This window comes from Hemitrygon akajei, unplaced genomic scaffold, assembly GCF_048418815.1.
Source record: "Hemitrygon akajei unplaced genomic scaffold, sHemAka1.3 Scf000054, whole genome shotgun sequence".
Lineage (NCBI taxonomy): Eukaryota > Metazoa > Chordata > Chondrichthyes > Myliobatiformes > Dasyatidae > Hemitrygon > Hemitrygon akajei.
The window spans coordinates 252,177-278,316 of record NW_027331940.1 but is presented as its reverse complement, the minus strand read 5'-3'; the positions used below and the strand labels follow the sequence as shown (position 1 = coordinate 278,316).

The window sequence follows — 26,140 nt, the reverse complement described above, 5'->3', positions numbered from 1 at the left end:
GACTTTTTAAGATTTGTTTTTACAAGAGTGTTTAATGTCTTTTTCACAGTTAATGGACAAATATGATATCTCTAATACACATTTTTCAAATATTTACAGGTTGGGAATTTTTTACGTGATTTTTTACCAATTTACCCCTCAGCCTGCTCTTTAAATTTGGCTTATGCTATTTTTCAGTTTAAACCTTTTCAAAAACAATTCATAGCAATCCTTGATAAACAGTTAATGAATGCTCGCATGTCGCCTAATGACAGGGTTCAATGCACCTGGGAAGTACAACTTCAACATTCACTTTCAGATAATCAGTGGAGTAAAATTTATTATTTAGTCAATAATTCACCTATCTGCACATGCCATATCTAAATTCAGTTTAAGATAGTACACAGGGCCCACATGTCCAAAGATAAATTGGTGCATATTTTTTCTAATATAAGCCCTATTTGTGACAGATGTAATGCAGAAGTGGCTACTCTAACTCATATGTTTTGGTCATGTGTAAGTTTAAACAATTTTTGGAGGGATGTGTTTGGAATATTATCTAAAGTTATAGATGTGGATGTTCAACCTAATCCACTTACAGCAATTTTTGGGATTATTCCAGAGGAAGCAAGCAAAGTGTCTGCTTCCGCCCAACAAAACTTTTATATTTATTTCAGAATATTCCTGTTTTTGTTTACTAAGAAGTTATTTGATCGGATTGATTCTATTATTCTATCTTTTATTTGGGATAATAAAAGACCAAGAATTGGTAAATGTCATTTGCAAAAGTTAAAAAAGGATGGTGGTCTCACTTTGCCTAATCTATGAATGTATTATTGGGCTGGTAACTTCTGGTATGTCCTTCTGGTTATATTGGGTTGATAGGAATGAACAGCCAATCTGGGTAGACCAGGAACTGAGAGATGTGAAACAGTTTTATTTAACTTCGTTATTAGGAGTTACTCTACCTATACAATTAGCTAAAGTTGCTAATTTAAACCTATATCCTGTGGTTAAGCACTCTTTACAAATTTGGAACCAGTTCCGCAATTTTTTTTAATCGTAAAAAAGTTAAACTTTGTAGTATAATTTACCATAATTACTTTTTAAACCTTCTTGGAGTGCTCCAATTTTTTTTTTACTTTGGGAAAATAAAGGTATTAATTCTTTTTTGGATTTATTTAAAGAAGGCAGATTGATGTCTTTTGAACAATTTGTCGATAAGTATTCTCTCTTATATTCAAATTTTTTACAATATCTTCAAGTTAGACATTTTTTACAAAAATATTTAAGTAATTTTCCTTACATATTGGAGGCTGATTTGTCAGATACTATTATGAATATGAACCCCTTGTTGAAAGGTTCTATTGGAAGAATTTATCATTTATTATTACAAAGGGATAAGCGTCCTTTACTTAAGATTAAACAAGATTGGGAGAAGGAACTCAATTTCCCTTTTATATGGGAGGATTGGACATGGATTCTGAAGCTGGTTAACTCTTCTTCGATCTGTGCTAGTCATTCACTGATTCAATTTAAAATTGTACATTATTACCATTTGACGAAGGAGAGACTTCCAAAAATATTTCCCAATGTTGACAAGTATTGTGATAGATGTAAAAATGAGATAGCCACACTGACACATATGTTCTGGTCATGTCTATATTAAAACAGTTTTGAAAGTCAGTCTTTTCGACAATTTCTAAAGCACTCAGAATCAATTTACAACCTAATAAATTAACTATGCTTTTTGGAATAATTCCTCAAAATATCCATGGTATTTCTGTGTCTGACCAACATGTTTGTTACATTGATAGCTAGGAGGGCCATCTTGTTGAAATGGAAGGATATATCAGCTCCTACTTTGTCACAATGGCTCTCTCAGGTGATGCTGTCTCTTGGAGAAAATTAGAAGTCGAACCTTTGTACCTTTATTTGATTTTGAGAAAAGATGGGGATCATCTGCTCATTATTATCATTTCAGTTAACTGATAGATTTCCTCCACGATCTAAATGTAAATTTTTTTGATATATCTTTTCTTTCTTTTTGGTGGTTTGATGTTTATTTTTAGAAGCTTTTTGTATGACGCTTGGCTCTGGGGTTGTACCTCCAATGGGTTCCTTCTTTTTTCCCCTCACTTTTCTTTTTAGTTTAATTCACAAAATTTTCAATCCTCAAGATAATTTCCTCTTTTATGAGGCATTGTAAGTGTTGTTACTTCGATGCACTTGTGCTATTTTTGAATAATAATAATAATAAAAAGATATGAAAAGAATATTAAAGGTGAATATGTTCAGTGGGAAGGAGGATGCGAGCGGGCTATATCTGCGGATCAGAAATGGGAACAACAACCTACCAAGGGACAGGTGGGGACAACAACCCATTTAGAAATTGACAAGCAAAGATGCTTCCTACCATGAGTACCAGCCCTCAGGAAGAGCCCAATGTAATATTGACAGTTGCTGCTATTCCAGTTCCGTTTATGATTGATATGGGGGCAACTACAACCACTCTCAATCGGGAAATAGTATCGGAAAAGGGATTGCAGTTATCAGACGCAACATTCACTCTGTCTGGGTTTGAAGGCACGGAACGTACGTATTCACATAACAGTCGGGGTTGTAATCCAGCAGGGAGAGACTTGCTCTGTCTGTTGGAAGTCGAGATTCTCTGCACAGGCAATGGTGTCACCCTGTGACAGGTGAACAACTGATAGCTTCCCCAATTTCTGACCTCCCAGTGGTGGGCATTTAATCTGGACTCCACTGCGTCTGAACCCCTTCTGCCAGTGGTCGACCCCCATGTGACTCTGTGCTGTGACATTACGGGGTGCTCAGCTGAGGAAAGTCAATATTATGCACCCCTCGAGGGACAGAAGTTCCCAGTCATGATGATTGGAGAGATCCCCATTCCACTGTTAGTGTTTGCCCTGGGTTCAAGCCAAAGAGCCCAGAGTTCATTGCCTACACCTTGCTGAAACAAGCCTCCAGCACCGAGGGAGACTGGCAAGACTTGGCTGCGGTCCAACTCCGATAATGGAAGGAGTCTGAGGTGAAGGCGGGACATTTGGTGAGACACACTTTTAATATTGATCGATCCCAAGACGCTGTACCCCATCTCTGAGCAAATTCAGGCCATGAAGTCGGTCGCACCAACTGTCCCCCTGTCCGGATCACCGTGAAGGAAGGACAGACTCTCCCATCCATTCTGCAATATCCCCCTCTAGCCCGAAGCAATTTTATGAGGATGGAAGCTCTTTGTGGATCCAGCAGAGAAACGATGCGATAGTGACGGACAGTGAAGTAATTGAGCAGGCCTCTTTTGAAGCAGCTGTCTCTGCCCAGAAGGCTGAGCTGTTTGCTCTGACTCGTGCCTGTATCCCAGCAACAGACTAAAGTGGGAACGTTTACACAGACTCCCGTTATGCATTTGGAATTGTACATGACTACGGGGCTCTCTGGGAACATGGGGATTCCTGACTTCCTCTGGCCACCCCATTAGCAATGCCACCATTGTAAACAACTTACTCACCGCTCTGCAGCTACCTTGAGTTCTGGCTGTTATTAAATGTACAGCCCACACACGCATGTCCGACTGTGTCACTAAACACAATGCTCTAGCAGATCAGACAGTGAAAAGTGCGGCACAATCCTCAGTAGTTGTAGCCTCCTCGGGTTCCCGTCAAGCAACCCTCCATGACTAAAGCAGAACGGGTTTGCTGGACATGTGGGAGGTACGTAATTTTCAGGGGGACGCCTCTGAGGAGGAGCACAAACTGTGGTCCCAGATGGGGGTGCCAGAAAGACCCCGACCTAAGTTTTTGGATCACCCAGTGGGACAGGTTTGTGTTCCTACACAGTTTTTACCAATATTGGCCGATTATATACATAATTGTACACACCTGGGAAAGGAGGGAATGGTTGGTAACCTGTACCCTGCACACCGGGTACAACTCCCTTGACAGGTGGATCCTTTTCTGTGTCTACAAGTTGATTTTATTGAATTGCCTAGAGTACATTGCTATAGATACTGCTTAGTTATTATAGATGTGTTTAGTAGATGGATTGAAGCTATTCCAACTACCATTAATACTGCTATGACTGTTGTGAAGGTATTATTATGGGATATAATTCCCAGGTACGGCCTGCCAGAGATGCTGAGCTCTGACAATAGCCCACACTTTATGGTGAAAGTAAACGAAGGGGTATGTAATGAACTAGCTATCCAGCAACAATTCCACTGTCTACACCACCCATGGGCCGCTGGCAGAGTGGAAAGAGCCAATGGCACTCTGAAGAGTAAACTGGCCAGACTAACAGCGGAGACTGGACTCACTTGGTTGAAGGTCCTACCGTTAGCACGATTCCACAAGGGTTACCCCATAGGGGAAAGCGGGGTTGTCACCAGTTTACAACATTTATGCATGGCCCATGAGGATATCCTGGCGACCAAGACCTTGTGCACCATTGCTCCCAGAAAGCCTACCAGCAAAATTAGATATTGGAAGAGATGGGGAAATAAATATGCCAACTAACCAAAATTTTCCAAGCGTTACATTCACAGGTATGACAGGCTTACAAGGAAGAGAACTACCCTGCAGAGAGGAGTGACTATCCCACCATAGAACCTGGGAATTTATCCTGATCAGGAACTGCGATCGAGGGAAACTCAGACCTCGGTGGAGAGGACCATATCAAGTGTTACTGACCACTCCGACAGCTGTGAAACTGAAAGGGCAATCTCGGTGGATATATCGAACAGACTACAAACGTGTTACTGAAGGAAATGAGTAGAAGGACTCTCTCGGACTAAAGGAAATTGTATTGGTTGATAGTAGAGAGTGATGAACCTCTCGGTTTCTTGCTGTGGACTGTCATTTTAACAGATATTGCCTGAGTGATGTCAGCCACCAGCTTTCTCAGCTCCTGTTTGATTCTTACAAAGAGAGAGAGAGAGGGCTGGAACTATTTGACCATGCAGTGTGTTTACACTTGCTCGCAGCTTGTGTTTACATAGCTCAAAGTTTGTTTTATTTAAGCAAGGACACACAGTCAGCCGGAGAGAAAGAAAGAAGATGGAAAGTTCGAAACAAAGGACCTAGTGGCCAAAGGTCACTGTTTGGACTCTCCTATGCCCACAAGGTGGGTTGACTATTGATCCATTGTATACTGAATGTGTGATTGTCACTTTGTTTGATCCATTGGAGTGGATCTGTTGGTTTGGGAGTATCCTGTGAGGACCACTTGTGCTAATCCTTGCCTGGGTGTGGTAATTCACTTGTAGAGGTACCCCTGTGACCAATCACTGTTGGTGATAATTCGTATAATCCATATGGGGATTTTGTTGGAGTATCCCGTGGCTACCACTTTTGTTAACCCTTAGCTGGATTCGGGTGTGTTATGTGGGTAAACACTTGTGAGAAGGGATATTCTGTGGAAATCACTGTCGGTAATGCTTTGTGTGTTGGATCTGGATTGGGAGTACCCTGCGGAATAAACCTGTGTGTTAACCCTTGCTTGGGTGGTAGTTCCTTCTGCAGACAGTACTCCTGTGATAAGCTACTTTTGGAGATAATTCGTATGTGGATTTAGAACGATAGATAAGACCTACGGCGACTGTTATCCCGTTTTATCACCATGGAATTTGTGGAATTCAACATAATTGCCTTCTCTCGACATTCACCTTGGATTACAAATATCTCTCTTGTCATTTATTCCATGTCTGAACTGAACTTTCATACTTCACCATCTCAAGACTTTGAGCTTGGTATTCCCTGAGCTCAGTGGTTTGGGAGTTATATTTACACATATGTGGTAAATATATATGGTTCATTTAAACCGTTACGAGTGCGTAACAGTAGTGTTTGTGTTTATGTCTTTGAGAGGGCTCACCCCAGCATCCAGTTATGATCTTTCTGTCTCTGTCACACTTATGTCAAACGGGTAGAACTAGGGGCCCTGACAGACACAGTGTTTTGACAGATGTATCTCAGGCCCCCACCAAACGGAACTTCCTACACTGAGAAACATGCATCGTGGCCATACTTGCAGGTGCCAGCAGCGGAGAGGAATAACTGAGACTGAGCGATCTTTGATGATAGTTTTTCTCTCCTATGGAGTAGCCGGGAATTCACGAGAGATAATCAATTTGGCTACAAGCACTTGAGGAGCTGGCCACAATACTGCAGAGGCCCTGGCAGAAACACAGGCCCAAGTAACAGAAATATCCACTGAAATGATTGCAATCTGGCAAACAGTCCTATAGAATCTTACGGCTTTAGATTTTATCCCCAGCTAAGAAGGGGGAACCTGTGCTATTACTGACACAAGAATGCTGCACCCATATCCCTGATGAGGCTACTAACGTTACATCCCTCTCCAAGCACACTGCCAAGGAAACTGACAGCATCAAGAGAGTAGGGCAGGATTTACACAGGTTCACTGAAGGGTAAAAATGGTGATCTTCGAAGGCCTGTTTGGCAATATGTGAGGCATAATATTGCATTATGGCCTAATAGTTGTACATATCATTGTTATAGTTACTGTTCTATGCCATTTTTACCCACTGAGAAGTCAAAACTGTACTCGGTTGCTTTCTCTGTAAAAAAATTACTGTTTTGTTGCTCATGTAACAATCAAAAAGCAGGGAATGATGAAGTATGGTTTAACACTTCGTTAAAAAATAGCAGCCTGTTTTTCTGAAAGAAATTGCTGATGATCAATAGATGTACTAAGCCATGCTGAGCCATATTTCTTCTTGAGGGTAGCTAGCTAGGGTTTCAGGACGCTCATCGCCTTGTGTGTTCATGTGCAGAGATAGGACAGCTTCAGTCTGTTCTGTGGTGTGTAAGCCATTTTATATTTGTGTACAAATTGTGTATTGTGTAATTATTTTGTAATTTGTATTTAGGGGCTCCAGCCTGTCATGTAGTAAATAACTTTGGCTCCAGCATGTCTTGTGTGGGGAGTATCTGGACGGATATATCTGTGGCGAAGGGGAATTGTTAGTCAGTGGATTGGGCGGGGAACAGTCATTGACTGTTCCTGTTTGAGCGACTAACTGAGTAAGCCCCAGATACTTGGAATAAAGAGTTTGTACTTATACAGTCTATGAGAGGCTCTCTCCGGATTCGACTTCCACAAAATGGGAGTGGTTTTAAAGGGCTGGGCTGTTGGAAGCACATTACCAGACCTGGAGTGATTGCAACTGGGTCTGACAGAGGCATAACTGGTTCTTCAGGGCACATTCAGTCTCACTCCAACTATTTCCTACCTTCCTTTGTACAGGTATGTAATGTCTAAAGGACCAGTGTTTGAGTAAATGAGACTCACCAAACTTTCTCCTGACTTAATCACTGGAATCTCCGATTCAGATGGGTTCTCTCCAGTTGATGCTCTCAGTCCTCGGGCTGGTTCACTTGTTGCTGTTCCCTCATCTTCAGTTGTGGTTTTTCTTCCAATAAATCTCTCACTGCAGGTCTAACGTTAACATGAAAGATAATGAAGCACATTAACAATAAAAAGCAGAACCAAACATTTCTGCTTAATGTTAGTAAGAACAAAACTCACTGAAATTTAAACGTTGAAGGCAGATATAATAATCTCAGTGAACAATCTTTTATTGTCCCTCACATGACACAAAAGAATATGGGATAAGAAGGAGCCATCATTCAGTCATGGTAAGACATAAGGAACAGAATTAGGTGATTTGATCCATCTGATCTGCTCCACCATTTAAACATGGCTGGTTTTTATTCCAACACCATATTCCTGCCTTCCTCCTGTAACCCTGAAGCTATTTAGCAATCATGAATATATTAATCTCTGTCATAAATATACCCAAATCGCAGCCTCAACCAACCTCTGTGGCAACAAATTCCACACTTCGGACACCTAATGAAAAAAAAAAATCTCAACTGAATTTTAACGGGAAGCATCTTTATTCTGAGGACCGTGCTGTCAGATCACAGGCTCTCTGTCTAATGGAAACATCCTCTCCATGTCCACTGTATCCAGGCTTTTCAGCATTCGGTAGGTTTACTTAACCATACATCCCCCCACCACCCCTCTGAACTCCATTGAGCACAGGTCCAGACACATCAAATGCTCCTCACACATAAAGCCGATCACTCCTGAGATTATTCATGTGTACCTCGTTAGCAACAACTGTACTGAAAATATTTCCAGCAATAACAGACAAGCTGGTTCCAGGATAATTGACAGGGAAAAGTTGTGCTTTCTTTACTGTTCTACTATAACAGATCGAGTCATTTCCATTTCCAGGTTAAATGTAATAAAAAGAAAGTGGGAATTACCAGAAACACTCAGCAGGTAAGGAACAGCTGCGGGGAGGGGAACAAACTTTACAATTCAGGTTAATGACGTTTCGTCAGAATGACTTCAAACATTTTAGTTTTTAGTGCAGATCTCCAGCAACTTGAGATTCTGCCTGATTCCACCGAGTGACAGACTGGTGACAGTGAGGGGTGGGGGGAATTTCCAAACACAGTTTGAACGCCAGACTCACGGGTCTAGTCCTACTGTTGTAAACACGGAAAAGCCGGTCCGGAGACGTCAGAACACACCACAGCTACTGAATTAATGATACATACTACTGTATAAAAGATTCGAAAATGACAGAGTTAGAAGAAACAAAAAGAACTTTGTCATATATACTTTGACCCTCACCAAATTTTTATCAACACACCCATAGAAAGTTTCCCATCCGGGACACTTCACGCTTTGCATGGTAACTGCTCCGCCCGTGACTGTGAGGAACGGCAGAGACCTTTGGATCCAGATCAGCACATCACAGAAACCATCCTCCCCACTAGACTTCACAGTCCCTCGGTAAAGCAGTCAGTGAAATCAAAGATCCCCACAACCTGGGACATTCTCCTTTCTCACCCACCCCCAGTCCGGGAGAAGACACAACAGCCATAAAGCTCCAGGACAAATGTGAGGAGCCTCAGGAAACGAGGCGAGTTCGGGGAAGTTAATGAGACTCAGCGGCCAACTTCACACCACGTGATCTTGCGTCACAAAGCGGAGGGCGGGGCGAATCTGCGGCACACAGCCTCACGTGACCTGTTGGCGGGACTTCCATTTCAATTCTGAGGAAATAGACACCCTGTACTCCTGGTTTTGGATCGTTCAATGCAGATTATGTGAAGGGGACACATTTCTGACGAGCCCAGATAACTGGAAATTAAATGAGTAACTGGCCCTCAGTTCGGGGCTCACGGCCAACATTGGATCTCCCCGCTCGGGATCGGTCTCAATACTCACCGATGGGAAAGTGATATCTTCGCTCAGCAGACAGGGATGCTGACCGTGGAGACGAAAAGCCTTCCCCGATCACACAGACGACCCACTTCAGCAATGAGCGGAGAAGAAAACACCGTCCGCCCGGAGAAGCTGGGCATGCGCGAAGCGATCGTTTCAGTGTCCGGAGGGCGGGGGCCTCGGAAACAGATGCACAGATGCTGCCCATCTACGGTTAAATGGGAGGGGGGCAAAGGAATCACGTGACGGCTTTGGTCGGTCTCTCTCTCTCTCTCTCTCTCTCTCTCTCTCTCTCTCTCTCTCTCTCTCTCTCTCTCTCCCTCTCTCCTCTCTCTCCTCTCTCTCTCTCTCTCTCTCTCTCTCTCTCTCTCTCTCTCTCTCTCATCTCTCTCTCTCTCTCTCTCTCTCTCTCTCTCTCTCTCTCTCTCTCTCTCTCTCTCTCTCTCTCTCTCCCTCTCCTCTCTCTCCTCTCTCTCTCTCCTCTCTCTCTCTCTCTCCTCTCCTCTCTCTCTCTCTCTCTCTCTCTCTCTCTCTCTCCTCTCTCTCCACCCACCCCCCCCCCCACCCCAGACTGAGAACCAGCTACCCACTACTCTGTGGACAGAAATAAACTTGCCGCTCACATCTCCTCTCACCTTAAATGTATTAGTCATTTCAACCCCCAGGAAAAATATATCGTCTGTCCACTCTATCTATTCCTCTCGTTATCTTACAAACGTACATCCAGTCTCACCCCAGCCTGCGCCCGCTCTGGAGAAAAACAACACAAGTTTGTCCAGCCTCTCGTTATAGCTCATGCCCTCTAATCCAGGCAGTGCCCTGGTAAACCTCTTCTGCGCCCTCTCCGATATCCTGATATCCTTCCGAGGATGGGGGCGACCAGAACAGTATGAAACACTCCAGAATATGGTCTAACTAGTTTTATAAAATTGTTGTTACGAAGTGTGACGTTTTAGAAACGAACCAGCAGCAATAGAGTTCACACTGGAGTCTGGTTTTGATGTTAAAGCCATTCTCTTTATTAGTTTCTACTTATGATGTAGTAACTTAATGAAATAAAGGGAAGTTACCAGTGTTAAGTGTATATATGTGTAAATATAATTCCAGACTATCGAACGTGAGGGAACAAAGCTCAGAGTCTTGAGATGGTAAAGTAGGAAAGTTCAGTAATCCACGGAATAAATGATGGGAAAGAGATATTTGTAATCCAGGGTGAAACGTAGAGAAAAGGCCGTTACTTCAAAATAACCGTCGACGAAGTTCTTATCCATTGAATCCGTCCACATACGAGTTATCAGCGAAAGTGACCTGTCACAGGAATACCGTCTTCCAGGGGTTGCCACACAACGTACCCAGGCAAGGGTTAACACAAGATATTCCAAAATCCACTCCTATGGTTTATACGAAGTGACAGCCACACACATTCGTTGTGGTTCCGTGCACCGATGATCAACCCACTCCTGTGGGCAGAGGAGAGTTCCAAGCCTCAGCTGTGACAAACTGAAGCGATCAGCTTTTCCAGTCTCTCTCTCTCTCTTTAGATTGGCCGACTGCCTGTCTGCAGATCGCTCTCTCTCTCTCTCTTATGGTTCAGTCCACAGTCAGCGCTGTCAGCCTGTGACTGACGTCATAGCCCCGCCTCCTCACGCCGGCGCTCTTAAAGAAACAGTCACAGTACGACCGCAGGCTCGTAACAGCCACAACATAACTTCCCGACTTTTGAACTCAATGCTTCAACTAATAAAGACAACCATGCCATTTGCCTTCTTAACCACCTAATCAATCTGTGCAGTCTCTTTCAGGGAGCGATGAACTTGGAGTCTAAGATCCCTCTGATCATCAACACTGTTCAGGGTTTTGCATTTAACAGTGTACTGTCGCATACATTCGACCTACCGAGCTGCCAAGATGATCATCACTAATCAAATCTCACTGAGATTTCTCAGGTCCTGTTGAATTTATTGCCAAGTGTACAAGTACGGGAAGGTACAGGAACAGAGAAACACTGACTTGTGGCAGCATCACAGGCAAGTACATTCAGATAACACACGGAACACAAATTGTACGATTCTCTGTCAGTAACAATCTATAAACATGTTTTATGTCATTAACAGTATCTAAAATACATTGTGTCATGATCAATATTATAATGTACATTTTGTATCAATAACAGACTTGGAAATGATGATTTTGGTCCCTGTCTCCATTCCTCCTGAAATCCACAACCAGCTCCCTTGTTTTTGTCACAATGAGGGAGAGGTTGTTTTCTTGACACCACTGTGTCGGGGTGATGACTTCTTCTCTGTCGGCTGCCTCGTTATTATTTGAGATTAGGCCAGTCAGTGTAGTATCGTCAGCAAATTTACTTAACAGATTGGAACTGTGGGTGGCGACACAAGTCATGGGTGCTTCGAGAGTAAAGGCGGGGGCCAAGGAGACAACCCTGTGAGGTGTGTGTGCTGAGGGTCAGAAAGACAGAGGTGAGGGAGCCCACTCTTACCACCTGCCGGCGATCGGACAGGAAGTCCAGGATCCAGCTGCACAAGGCAGGGTGAAGGCCGAGGTCTCTGAGCTTCTTGTCGATACTTCACTCCTTCGTATGGCTACTGCTCTGCCCATGACTGCAAGGAACAAGAGCAGAGAACATCAGAGAAACAAGCCTCCACTCCATGGACTCTTCCTACAATTCCCCTGCCTCGGAAAAGCAGGCCATGTACTCAAAGATCCTCACAACCTGGACATTCTTGCTGCAAACCCGCTCTCCCATCGGGGAAGAGATACAAAAGCCTTAAAGCGCGAACCACCCGGCTCAAGGGCGGCTTCATGTCTGTGGTTATAATCCAAATGAATGATAAAATGGACTCGGCCTCACAATGTAACTCGACGTGACCCTGCACCATATGTCTATCTGCACTGCACTTTCTCTGCAGCCATAATGCTTTGTTACAGTTATTGTTCTGTCGTATATCAGCTCAATGTACTGTTGTAATGTATCGATCTGTGTGGATGGTACGTCAGGCAAAGTTATCACTGCAGCTCAGTACGTTATGAGAATAAACAAATTCCCCATTTTAATTGCGTGGAAATATTAGACAGACTGATTTTCTGCTCTGGAACCACAGAAGGAAACTGAACTGTTTTGATTTCTGAACTGAACTGGACTGTTGTCCAGACTTTCGTTATAGCTCGTGCTCTCTAATCCAGGCAGTATCCTGGTAAACCTCTTCCCCGCCCTCTCCAAAGCCCCGACATCCTTCCGAGAATGGGGGCGACCAGAACTACATGAAACACTCCAGATGTGGTCTAACTAGTTTTATAAAACTGTTGTTACGAACTGTGACGTTTTAGAAACGAACCAACAACAATAGAGTTCACACTGGAGTCTGGTTTTGATGGTAAAAACTCTCTGTTTATCAGTATCTACTTATAATATAGTAACTTAACGAAATAAAGTTAACAGTGTTAAGTGTATATATGTGTAAATGTAATTCCCAGACTACCAGACAACCAGCTCCTTTGTTTTCGCTACAAAGAGGGAGAGGTTGTTTTCTTGACACCGCTGTGTCGGGTGATGACTTCTTCTCTGTAGGCTGCCTCGTTATTATTTGGGATTCGGCCGATCAATGTAGTGTCGTCAACAAATTTAATTAGCAGATTGGAACCCGTCACTGCAGCCCCACAGTGCACTATGTACTGATTGCAAAGCTACGAAATTGCATGTGAATAGCCTCCCCTCCCCCAACTCCACTCTTTCTGCGTCACCAGCAGACTGGGACATCTCACATCTCGCTGCCTCCGCCAGGACATTAAACTGTGAACAACTGTGGTCAGGGACTGATCTCTGGGATACTCCAAACGCTACCTCCTTCCAGTCTGAAAACGGCCCACTCATCCAGCCACACACTACCGGCAGTTTATCATCTCCAACGAAAAAGCCTAATCACCTACTCCTGAGGTTCAATACCATTGCTGACTCTGAGTTTACCACCGTCAAATGCCAGGAGGGACATAATAATCAGAAAGTCTCTAGTCACAGCCGTGTAAATAAAATGTGATCTCAGTAGGTGTGTGGCGCATGCTCAGAATGCGAAGGAGACAGACAAACTGAGCCAAGTCACAGACTGATGAAGGGGAGGAATGATCCATTTTGATACAGAGAGGGAAGCAGAGAGTTTGATATTGTGCCTGATGCCGGAACTGTGGCCAGTTAGAAGATGAAGTCTTGTCCCCCCAAATTGTTTTGAGTTGTGACAGTGTTTTTTCTCAGAAGGCACCATGACGAATAAAATTATCTGAACTGAAAAGTTGTCCTTCACCGACTGACGTGGTTTGTAAACTTTTAACAGTTTAGAAAAGTCAAAAGATTTGAGTATGGCAATCACAAACACATTAGTTGCTTTGTGATTGCTCGTTAGTTCCGCTGTATCTGTCAGTTCACCAGCGCTTGAATGCCACCTTGAATGTGGAGGCGGAGATGTTGGAGAAGACAGCGCCCCACTCGCTCCAAGGAGAGCCCGAGCACGTGCCCATGTCCGTGATCTGATTGGATACATCGCCATGACGTCATAGCAGTGAGATGTCATTCACTGGCTCTCATTTTGGAAGAGATTCAGTCGGCCATCGCAGATACACCAACAGCTTCGCACTGGGAAGCGGCCGTTCATCTGCTCCGTGTGTGCGAAGAGACTCATTCAGTTAACCCACCTTGTGATGCTCCGGTGAGTTCACAATAAATAGAGGCCACATTTCTGTCCGGAGTGAGCAAAGAGTTTTACTCAATCATCCCAGCTGCTGCAACACCAGCAACTTCACATCAGGGAGGAAGTTCAAATCAGCTCCGTGTTAAATGTTTAACCATCACGGTGACTGAAGGCAGCTGCAGGTTCATGAGGGACTGTTACTGTCAGATTCTGCAGTTCTTGCGGCTGCTCATCGCACCCAGGACTGAACCCTGGTCACTGAGCATTGGAGGAGTCTGGTGCTGATGTTAGCCTTAAACTAGACTGGTGTTTAATATTGTGGATCTGTGAAAGATAAATCAATCTGTATCAAATCCCGTGTGTCAGGTACTTACAGTCTCTACCACACTCACTGTGTATACTAGAGAGGCCACTCGGCCATTCTGTTCCTGGCCCATGTTTCTGTTCCATATCAGAATATCAAAATCTATCCCTGCCATTCCATTATCACTCTCCCTGAGATGACAGGATGCAACTAGTCACCACTCCGTGGAATAGGAGATTTCCCTTGAATTTCATAGAATCATAGAAATCTACAACACATTACAGACCCTTTGGCCCACAATGTTGTGCCGACCATGTAACCTACTCTAGAAACTGCTTAGAATTACCCTACCGCATAGCCCTCTATTTTCCTAAGCTCCATGTACCTATCTAAGAGTCTCTTAAAAGACCCTATTGTATCCGCCTCTACCACCGTCGCTGGCAGTGCGTTCCACACACACACCACTCTTTGCTTAAAAACCTTAGCTCTGACATCTCCTCTGTACCTACTTCCAAGCAGCTTAAACCTATTCCCCCTCGTGTTAGCCCTTTCTGCCCTGGGAAAAAGCCTCTGGCTATCCACACGACCAATGCCTCTCATCATCTTATACACCTGCATGAATTCCCTGCATGATTTTCTCCAGGCTGAATAAGACGATGAGCTCACTGTGGTTGTGACGTTCTTCAGGGCTCCGGACGAAGTTGGTTAAACTCCTTCTTCTCCGCTCTTTTCAACGTTTTGGGTCATTTTCACCAATTTTAAAGGTCTTTGCTTCGAACTGCTGGGTTGATACAATGCACCTCTGAAGTCTGACAGCAGACTAGCGAGTGAATCTTCGATGGAGCAGAGTCAGAAACCAAGTTGCCAGTCAGGGATTTGGGGCTCCAGAAAGAGATGGGGCCTGGAGTTTACAAGGAGGAGGAAGAAGAGAAACTGAACCTGCAGGATGTGGCTACAAATGAAAGATGAGACACATTTGGAAACTGTTTGATTGAAAAAAAGGTGATTAATTTCTGCAAAATATGGAGGAAATCAACAGATCAGGCAACAAATGTAGAGAGGAATAAATAGACGTTTAGGCCGAGCCCCTTTAGCATGCCTAGACGGTGTACTCCTCTGCTTAGTTGCTACCTGAACTGCACAGTTCCTCCAGCATTGTGTGTGTGTGTGTGTGTGCGTGTGTGTGTGTGTGTGTGTGTCTGTGTGTGTGTGTGTGTGTGTGTGTGTGTGTGTGTGTGTGTGTGTGTGTGTGTCTGTGTGTCTGTATTTCTAGCAACTGCAGAATCTCTTGTGTTTTATATCTGCCTTTGTAAGAGGGTTGTCCGAGAGGCATTAGATAAATGGAATGCCTGTTGATGTTGAGTATATTGTTTCTGGGAGCCGCTTTCTACGTTAAAACAGTTACTAAGTTTTCTACACAGAAAAAACCCTGCGGTGTAGACATGAAACCGGTGCTAGCAGGAACGTTTAATGGCACCTCGATTACCCATAAGCCCCTGGGTTTAAAATTTCGCTGCCTCTGAAGCAATGATCAAATGCGCAGGCATCAAGGTCGATGACGTCACCGAATAGCACGCATGCGCGCCGTACACAAAGGACCTCCGGATGATCGGTAACGGTAAGAATGATTTTCCGGGCTACTATCTGAAACACCGACTGAGGGACATTTGCTGTGAACTCTGGACATCATAGTCCGCAATCCTGGGACAGTCCTGCTCTGTTCCCTCTCTCTCAGTCCCACGATCCGTACGCGGGCCCCGGGGAGCTTCCGGCTGATGAGGGAATGGGAACTGATGGATCTCTCGGACAGAGCTGATCTCCAGCTATCTAAATGAGAAAGGGGAAAAAAAAACATCTTTTACATCACCAGTTGAGAAAATCACCTTTGTTCTTTCTCCAATTGTAGACAAGAGAAAATGTGCAGATGCTGGAACTCAGCATTCGTACTCTTTTCCATAGATGCTTCCTGGCCTGCTGAATTCCTCCAGCATTTTGTGTGTGTTGCTTGAGCTACCGCCTCTCGGTCTGCACTTTTCTACCGGTGAGAACATGTTTTGTCCCATTCTCTCTGGGCACATAATGATATCAAACACCTTTGTCCTGGGCAACTAATAGCTTTCACATCACAAATGTGCCAGACTCCAATGAGACAGAAAGACTACTGCCCTTCCGTTTATGTTCAATGGCATTGCCACACTGAGTTCAACACCATCTGTCACTTGGGGGAGGGTTCAGGGGAAATATTTATGTACAATACAGAAACTGGTGTTACAGTATTGTGGCGATTACAGTTGGAAAATTTACAAGTGGGAAGAAGTGGAGTGATATTTGGAAATCAGTCTTTGTAAAGTATCATTTAGCAAGCAAATCACATACGGAGGGTGTGCAAAAGATCTAGTGAGAAAATCCTTCATAACCTGCAACAGGCTTGCGACATATTTTGTGTGAGAGTGCAGATGAACTCGATCAAATCCAGATGAGATCAAAGCTCTTATCGACAGTGATTTAGATAGATAGATAGATACTTTATTCATCCCCATGGGGAAATTCAACATCTTTTCCAAAGTCCCATACACTTATTGTAGCAAAACTACATACAATACTAGCTAGCTGTTAAAAGAAATACCACCCTATTTAAAATTCAGTGTGCACGTCTTGTTGTCAGTGGGTGAAAATTGCACAGCACAAGGTGTTTTGACACACCTGTCATCGCAAATTAGATGGGACATTGGTGGAAAGGTGGGGAGACCTCCAGTGTCCCTGATGCCCTCACATACAAGATATCATCCAGCTGCAGCTTGTAGCCCTGCACTTTAAGGAGCTGGAGCTGGAAATGTATGAATTCTGGATCATCTGGGAGTCAGAGGAGGTGATAGTTATGACATCAAGAGAGGTGAGTTACACCCAAGGTACAGGACACATTAAACTGGGTGAGAGTCAGAAAGGGGAATGAGGTTAAACAACCATCGCAGAATAGCCTTGGGGCCATCTCCTACAACAACAGGTAGACCACTTTATAAACCGTTGGGGGGGTGGTGGATAAATACCATATACGTACCATATGTGGATACGGCCACATACCACACAGTCGGTATGTACAGACCACATGAGATCCTCAGTGATGTTTATGTCGAGGAACTTAAAGCTGTTCACTCTCTCAACCCCAGATCCATTGATGCCAATAGGGGTTAGCCCATCTCCATTCTTTCTGTAATCCACAACCAGTTCCCTTGTTTTTGTGACATTGAGGGAGAGGTTGCTTTCTAGACACCCAGACAGATGCTGTTCAGACCTCAGACAGAGTCAGCAATCAAATGGTTGAGCATGGTGCGATGAATGTGCTGAGCTGTGTATATCACAATGCAAGAAGCATCGTAGGAAAGCCCGATGAGCTCAGGACAGGGAATTATGATATTGTAGCCATTATTGGGACTTGGTTGCACCCAACACTCAGAGATTTAGAGGAACAAACTTTGTAGAGATCACAGACTGTGCTAAGAAACAAAGGTTGATATAGTAAGCGATTTTAACTTTTTATATATTGAGTGGAACTCCCATACTGTAAAAGGACTAAATGGGGAAGAGCTTGTCAAATGTGCTCTTAATCTGGATGTGGAATTCCTAACGTAGAAGTGTGCAATAAACTGTTAGGAAATGATCCAGTGTTAGTGACTGAAATTAGTGTATGGAAACACTTTGTATCTAGCGATCGTAATGACATAAGATTCCAAGTAAATATGAAAAAAGAGAGAGCTGGACGATGGGTTGAGATTCTAAATTGGAGAAAGGTCAATTTTGATGGTATCAGAAAGATCTAACAAGTGTGGATTAGGACAGGCTGTTTTTCTAGAAAAGGAGTACTTATAAGTGGGAGTTCTTCAGAAGTGAGGGTGTAGAGTTTGTATGTGCCTGCCAAAATAAAAGTTGTAAGGTAACTGGTGCGGGGAACCTTGGTTTTCAAGAGATATTGAGACCCCGGATATTTTGTTCCTCTAAATGCCTCAGACTGTTGGGTGCAACCAAGACTCATTAATGAGTACAGTAATTAATGCCACACCCTGAGCTTATCTGACATTTTGTTTAGTGGTCTTCAGTTGGATTCTAAAAGCTTCCCAATAGTTTTTGCTCTTTTGTTTGCCCTCGCTTTGGCTTTTATGTTGGCTTTGGCTTCTCATTTCAGCCATGGTTGTGTCCTCCTGACTTTCCAATGCTTCCATTTAAGCTGTCTAATGCAACTAACTGCACTGGGACCATAGCCGGCCATACCCCTACCATACAGGCTCCCATCCAAACTTCTTTTAAATGGTGAAACCAAACTCATATCCAACACTTGTGCTGACATCTCATTATACACTGTCACAACCATTTCAGTGAAGAGCTTTTCCACATGTTCCCGTTAAATTTTCACCTTCCCCACTTACCCATGACCTCGGTTGTTGTCCCACCCAACCTCAGTGGAAAAAGCTGCTTGCATTTATTTACCCAATCTTCTCCCTCATCATTTTGTATACTTCCAACAAATCCTCAAAGCAATGTGTAATTTCCTTGTTTATGTTTAGAGACTTTTTTAATTTTATAGAATGATGAGGGATGTTGATCGTGTGGATAGCCAAAGGTTTGTTACATTAGTGTTTATAAATCAAAGTATTGAGTATAAGAGTTGGAATGTAATGGTGAGGTTGTATCAGACATTGGTGAGACTGAATTTTGAGAATTGGGTGCAGTTTTGGTCACCTAATTACAGGAAGGATATTAATAAGGTTGAAAGAGTGCAGAGACGGTTTACAAGGATGTTGCTGGGACTTGAGAAACTGAGTTACAGAGAATGGTTGAATAGGTTAGGACTTTATTCCCTGGAACGTAGGAGAATGAGGGGTGATTTGATAGAGGTGTATAAGAATATGATGGGTATAAATAGAGTGAATGCAAGCAGGCTTTTTCCACTGAGGCCAGGGGAGAATAAACCCAGAGGTCATGGGTTAAGGGTGAAGGGGTAAAAGTTTAAAGGGAACATTGGGGTGTCTTCTTCACTCAGAGAGTGGTGGAGGTGTGGAATGAGCTGCCAGATGAAGTGGTGAATGTGGGCTCATTTTTGACATTTAAGAAAAACTTGGACAGGTATGTGGATGAGATGGGTTTGGAGGGATATGGCCCAGGTGCAGGTCATTGGGACTAGGCAGAAAAATGGTTCGGCACAACCACGAAGAGTCAAAAGGCCTGTTTCTGTGCTGTAATGCTCTATGTTTCTATGGTTGAAATTTCCCAGGGATGAAATGGCTAACATGAGGGGGCATAGTTTTAAGCTGCTTGGAAATAGATACCGAGGGGATTTTGGGGTACGTTTTCTACACAGGTAGTGGTGGGTGCGTGAAATGCGCTTCCAGACATTTGTGTGAGATTCCCATCTGCATGTTAACAAAGGTTATTTGCGTCAGAGTGTTCAGTTACTGTGGGGCCAGCAGCCTATGCAGCTCAGTGGTAACAGGGAATAACACCAATGGAGAGAGTCAAACTGAGCCAAGTCACAGATTGGAGATGGCAGAAATGCCCCATTCTTATAGAGACAGGAGGAGCATCAGAGAGTTTGATGGTCATTCCAGATACCAGCATTGTGCCCAGTTAGAAGATGATTTCTCTCTCCAACTTGGGATGAACTTCACTGTAACAGTGTGATGTCAGATCACACCTTGACAACTCAAGTGATCTCATCTGAAATGTTGTCCTACACCCATTGATGGATTTTGTAAATCTTTTTTACAGGTTAAAAATGACAAGGAATTTGTCTACGGGAATCTCAAACACAACACGCCAGTTTTGCTGTCTTTGTCCAGATATTTAAGAAGTGCAGCAAGGGATTCACACGATCATCCTTCCTGCTGAGACGGTGGGGAGGGATTCACTCTATCATCTAACTCACTGGCATGCCCGTCATTTTACATGGGAGTTCACCTGCTCAGACAGTGGGAATGGATTCACTCGGTCATTTCAACTGAAGGTACTTCAGCAAGTTCACACTGGGCAGAGGCTGGTCATCTGCTGAATTTGTGGGAAAGGATTCACTCGGTCATCTGACCTAATGGCTCACCAGCGAGTTCACACTGGGGAGAGGCCGTTCACCTGCTCAGACTGTGGGAAGGGATTCACTCGGTCATCTGACCTAATGGCTCACCAGCGAGTTCACACTGGGGAGAGGCCGTTCATCTGCTCAGACTGTGGGAAGGGATTCATTTCGTCATCTAAGCTGAAGATACATCAGAGAGTTCACACTGGAGAGAGGCCATTTACCTGCTCAGACTGTGGGAAGGGATTCACTCAGTCATCCTACCTACTGGTACACCAGTCAGTTCACACTGGGGAAAGGCCGTTCACCTGCTCAGAGTGTGGGAAAGGATTTACTCAATCATCCACCTTAATGGCTCACCAGCGAGTTCATAGTGGGGAGTGGCTGTTCTCCTGCTCGGACTGTGGGAGGGGGTTCACTCGGTCATATAAACTGAAGGTACATCAGCGAGTTCACACTGGAGAGAGGCCATTCACCTGCTCGGACTGTGGGAAGGGATTCACTCAGTCATGTCTACTGAAGTTACATCAGCGAGTTCACACTGGGGAGCGGCCGTTCACTTGCTCAGACTGTGGGAAGGGATTCACTTGCTCATCTCAACTGAAGGTACATCAGCGAGTTCATACTGGGGAGAGGCCGTTCACCTGCACAGTCTGTGGGAAGGGATTCACTTTGTCACCTCACCTACTGAGACACCAGTTAGTTCATACTGGGGAGTGGCCATTCACTTGCTCAGTCTGTGGAAAGGGATTCACTGAATCATCTTTCCTGCAGAGACACCAGTCAGTTCACACTGGGAAGTGGCGGTTCACCTGCTCAGACTGTGGGAAGGGATTCAATCGGTTATCTCACCTGCTGTCACACCAGTCAGCCCATACAGGGAAAGGGCCGTTCACCTGCTCAGTCTGTGGGAAGGGTTTCATTTCGTCATCTCAACTGAAGATACATCAGCGATTTCACACTGGGGAGAGGCCGTTCTCCTGCACAGACTGTGGGAAGGGATTCACTATGTCATCTCATCTGAAGGTACATCAGAGAGTTCACACTGGGGAGAGGCCATTCACCTGCTCAGACTGTGGGAAGGGATTCACTTCGTCATCTCAACTGAAGGTACATCAGAGAGTTCACACTGGGGAGAGGCCGTTCACCTGCTCAGACTGTGGGAAGGGATTCACTCGGACATCTCAACTACAGAGACACCAGCGAGTTCACACTGGGTAGAGGCCGATTTCATGCTCAGACTTTGGGAAAAAATTCTCTCAGCCAAATCCACCAAATGTGTATCACTGTTGACACTGGAGAGATTCCGTTCACCTGCTGTGAATGTGGGAAGCGATTCACTCAGTGAATTATCCTTGCGTAACTCTCACTTCAGCTAGCAGCTTAATATAAGGGGTGATAGACCCCAGCCTGGCTAAACTTAAGAAATCTCGTTTGGATGGATGCTGTGTGATGTGTCCCCTGCTACAAATCAGTACCCTGAAATAGCAGTAAACAATATGTGATTAAACAATTGAGCTTTGTAATTCTTACTTTGACCAGAGGGTTAGTAAAGAAAACAAATAAAAAAAAGAAAAAGGGCCCACTCTCTCCATTTACATTTTCTCATCTCTCCCTGGCAAAAGACCATGAAAATCACTCTTCCAGACTCACAAGAAAGAACATTTCTGTCATTGGACAGCCCCACACTCCAAAACCCTGTTATCTCTAGTCATAGCCTAAACATTGCTGCTACTGAGAAACCATTACCTCAGCTGGGAAACATTACTGAGAGGTCGTTACATCAGCAGTGAAACCTTACAGCATGTAAGACTTGTGACACACTGCCGGTTCACACTGGGGAGAAAGTTTCAATGAGCTGCATGCTGGATATTTGTCCATCACCGTTGCTGAATGCAATTTCGAGAGTGTCTCTCGGTGCTGAACTCTGCAATTATTGCTGCTGCTCACCACACCCGGTTCTGCACCCTGGTCACTGGGCATGGGAGGAGTTTCTTCTGCTGCACATTCGCCTTTAATGGGACTGGAGTTTAATATTCTGCATCTCAGACAAATAAATCAGTTCTATTTTAAACTCTGTCTCTGGTACTTACTGAATTTATAACACACCTAGTGTACAGTAGAGAATCAACTCAGGCCAGCTGGCCCCTGCCAGTGATTCTGTTCCACGACAGTCCTTTTAAATCCTCTCCTGTTGTTCATCTCTCGCTCTCCCTGGATGGTGATCCAGTGGTGACGGATTCCAAACAGACACCACGCTGTGGTGAAGAGGTTTCCTTTGAGTTTTCTGCAGAGTGAAGAAGTCGAGGAGAAGGAAATCAGAAGTGGGGCGTGGCAATGTCAGAGTAGAAACATTTTGAAGCTGATTGACAGAGAAAATCTTTTGTTTGTCTGACTGATGACACGAACAATACCTGTGGTGAAGTGCTCCACTGGTCGAGGAACATGTGTGTGTTGGGAAATGCTTTATCTATTAAGGGAGTTGTTCCTGCTTGTTTATCTTGTAATATTGTATCCGGATGGTTATTATTGATTGTCCTACCTGAAATAATGTATTGATTAATGTATAATTTTGTCACCATCTCATCTGCTTAGATTGTTGGGATGTCTCCCATGGAGGATCATTCTCGTTCCACTGATTAATGTTTCCTTCCATAGTGATGATTCATTTTTTTGAGTTGGCCTCTCATTTAAGTTTTCTGGTCTGTATTTCTTATCACAATTGCATATACACACATGGAGTGCTGAATCCAGTTCATTTTTGATGAAAATATATATACCTAGAAGTTTTATCTGACTGTTCTGTGATATTTTTTATTTTATGTGTGTTATTTCTCTTCCTCCATCTGTCCAAGGTAGTGTTAATCTAAGTGGGTTTGAGTGTAAATAGTCTTTTCTAAAGCTTTCTTTACGTTCTTGTTTATCTTTCTAAATTTTACTGATTGAAATGGGACCAAGATATTTTTATTTAAAAAAAAGTCAATGTCAGTATTGATGAAAGTGTTTATTGCCTGTGTTGTATTTGTTAATTACTGAGCTCTATTTGGTAGTTTTTTTTAAAGCCTTGAACTGAATTTTGTCAAAGGTTTTCCCTATTTCACACTACTTTCTATTTTCTTTGCTTGTTGATATTCCAGATACGTGGGTATCAAGAGTCCCAGTGAAGGGTCTTGGCCCGAAATGTTGATTCCCATCCATAGATGCTGCCTGACATGCTGAGCTCCTCCAGCAGTTTGTGTGTAGCTCTCTAGATTTCTAGCATCTGCAGGTCCTTTTGTTTCCCAGATACTTATATGTTTCTTGAAAGAAGAAGCCAAGAACAAGCTGGTAGTGGGGTTGTGTGGCTCTGTTGGTAAAATATTAAATAAAATCATTAGAAAGAAGTGTAAAATCTGTGGGTAGAATTAAGGAACAGCAAATGTAAAAAAGAATCCCTGATGAGAATTGTACAGAGACCCCCAAACAGTAGTAAGAATGAGGTCCTCAAATTACAATGGGAGATAGAAAATGCATGCCAAGAGGGCAATGTTACAGTAGTCATGGGGATTGTCATGCAGGTGATTAGGAAAATTGGGATGGTGTTGGTCTCAAGAGGAGGAATTCCTTGAATGCCTACAAAATGCTTTTTTAGAGCAGCTCGTGATTGAGCCCACTTGGGGGTCAGCTTTTCTGGATTGGGTGTTGTAATAAACCAGAATTAATTAGGTCACTTAAGTCCAAAGAACCTTTAGGGGTAAGTGATCTTAATGTGATCAAATTCACCCTGACATTAGAGAAGGAGAAGCTAAAGTCAGGTGGAATAAAGAGAATTAGAGAGGCACGAGGGAAAAATTGGTCAAAATTGATCTAAAAAAACATGGGCCGGGATGAAAACAGAGCAGCAATGTCTGGAATTTTTGGAAGGCACAGGATATATACAGTGGCATGCAAAAGTTTGGGCACCCCTGTTCAAAATTTCTGTTACTGTGAATAGCTAAGCGAGTAAACGATGACCTGATTACAAAAGGCATAAAGTTAAAGATGACACATTTTTTAATATATTTTAAGCAAGATTACATTGTTATTTCCATCTTTTAATATTTCAAAATAACAAAAACGGAAAAGGGCCCGAAGCAAAAGTTTGGACACCCTGCTTGGTCAATACTGAGTAGCACCCCCTTTGGCAAGTATCACAGCTTGTGAACACTTTTTGTCGCCAGCCAAGAGTCTTTCAATTCTTGTTTGAGTAAATTTTTGGGTTCACTCATAAGTAGCAAAGTACTGACTGTGGAAATTACAAATGAGAATATTATTCGAGTCACAGAGAGCAGCAGTACTGAAACAGGCCCTTCTAGTCCATGCTGACCTGTTTTTGTTGTTACTGCCTGGTTCCAACTACCTGCACCAGAGCCTCCATACACCTCCCATCCACGTCCTCACCCAAATTCCTCTTTAGTGTCTAAATCAAACCCACATCCTCCACTTCCACTGGCAGCTCATTCCACACTCTCACCAACTTCTGAGTGAAGAATTCCCCTTCAGATTCCCCAAAAATAATTCACTTTCACCCTGAACGTATGTCCAATGTCAGGGTGAGAGGGAGGACGGGGCAGAGAGGGAAGACAGTAAGGGGAGGGGGTGTTCGAGTGCAGAGAGGGAAACAGAGTGAAGAGTTTATACTTAATATCTTTCAGAAAAATGTAATTGAACTTGCTGCAAACCTACTCTCCATATCCTGTACATCCTTAACCAAATTATTGATCCAGATGACAATAATGGTTGACGTCCAAAGTAAATGTTATTATCAGACTACGTATATGTCACTACATACAACCCTGAGATTGTTTTTCCTACAGGAACACTTAGCAAATCTATAGAATAGTAACCGGATCAATGAAAGATCAAGTGGAGCATAGAATTCAACAAACTGCAAATGCAAATATAATTAAATATCAATGAATAATGAGAGCAATGTGGTGTAACCCTGGGGAACCTCACTAGGCCGGGGCCTCGAATCGAATAAACAGCCTCCCACCATCACTCTCTGCTTCCTACCATCAAGACAACTGTGCATCCAGTGAGCCAGCTCTCCCTGGATCCCGTTTGGTCTGACTTTCCACAGCAACTTACCATGTGAACCTTATCAAAGGCCTCACTGATGCCCATATCGGCCCCGATCCTGGGACAGAGGTGTCACCGATCAGACGGCATGGATTTAAGCAGAGGATGAAGAGGTTTAGAGGGATCTGAGGAAGAGACTTCTCACTCAGAGGGTAGCTGAAATCTGGAACACACTGCCCGAGGTGGTGGTGGAGGCAGGTCCCTTCACAACATTTCCGAAATGGATGAGCATTGAAACTGCCGAGATACAGTCGGCTATGAACCAAGTGCTGATAAATGGGACCAGTGTAAACAGTGAGTGGATGGTCAGAACAGGTATGGCCGGCCAAAGGCCTGTTTCCGTGCTGTGTGATCCACCACTCCGGACATGCTAAATTAACGATGCAAGGCATTGATTTCAAAACTCCACACCCCTCTCCAACCTGAAGTAAACCAGACTGCACCCCTTTGTCACCACTGGGAATATCTGTTTCTGTCAAGGTAACATACAAATTGATCACTTTTGCTAAACAACTGGCAATTGATGAAGTTTCTGTGTCTTCTTCCATTAATGTTGCTGCCTTACAGCAAAACTAACCCTCTCACTGTGTCAGAATCAGTGATTAAATCAGACTCCAAACACTGTGCTTTCATCCCTGCACATTATAACTGGAACCATCTCACTGAGGGTCTGATGGAGACAAAACCATGTCTTCCCACAGCTGGTTCCAC

At 43.7% G+C, this 26,140-nt stretch overlaps 2 protein-coding genes across 4 annotated transcripts in view; one reads left to right on the top strand and one right to left on the bottom strand.

Moving 5' to 3' along the window:
• The window catches only part of LOC140721382 (uncharacterized), a 36,140-nt gene extending 26,733 nt beyond the window's left edge, over positions 1-9,407 (bottom strand). For both annotated transcript variants that reach the window (XR_012097374.1, XM_073036225.1), the window contains exons 1-2: positions 9,268-9,407; positions 7,312-7,458 (exon numbers count right to left, since the gene is read on the bottom strand). The gene's annotated coding sequence lies outside the window, so the exon portion shown is untranslated. The remainder of the gene's footprint in view (positions 1-7,311; positions 7,459-9,267) is intronic.
• Positions 9,408-15,832: 6,425 nt separating this feature from the next.
• LOC140721397 (uncharacterized) lies at positions 15,833-21,917 on the top strand. Of its 2 annotated transcripts, none has more exons than XM_073036247.1 (2): positions 15,833-15,886; positions 20,029-21,917. In XM_073036247.1, exon 2 carries the CDS (start codon positions 20,345-20,347, stop codon positions 21,548-21,550), a length of 1,206 nt encoding a protein of 401 aa, XP_072892348.1. In that variant the 5' UTR covers positions 15,833-15,886; positions 20,029-20,344; the 3' UTR covers positions 21,551-21,917. The 2 variants fall into 2 exon arrangements, with proteins under 2 accessions (XP_072892348.1, XP_072892349.1); XM_073036248.1 differs by lacking the exon at positions 15,833-15,886 and adding an exon at positions 16,266-16,309.
• Positions 21,918-26,140: the final 4,223 nt, after the last annotated feature.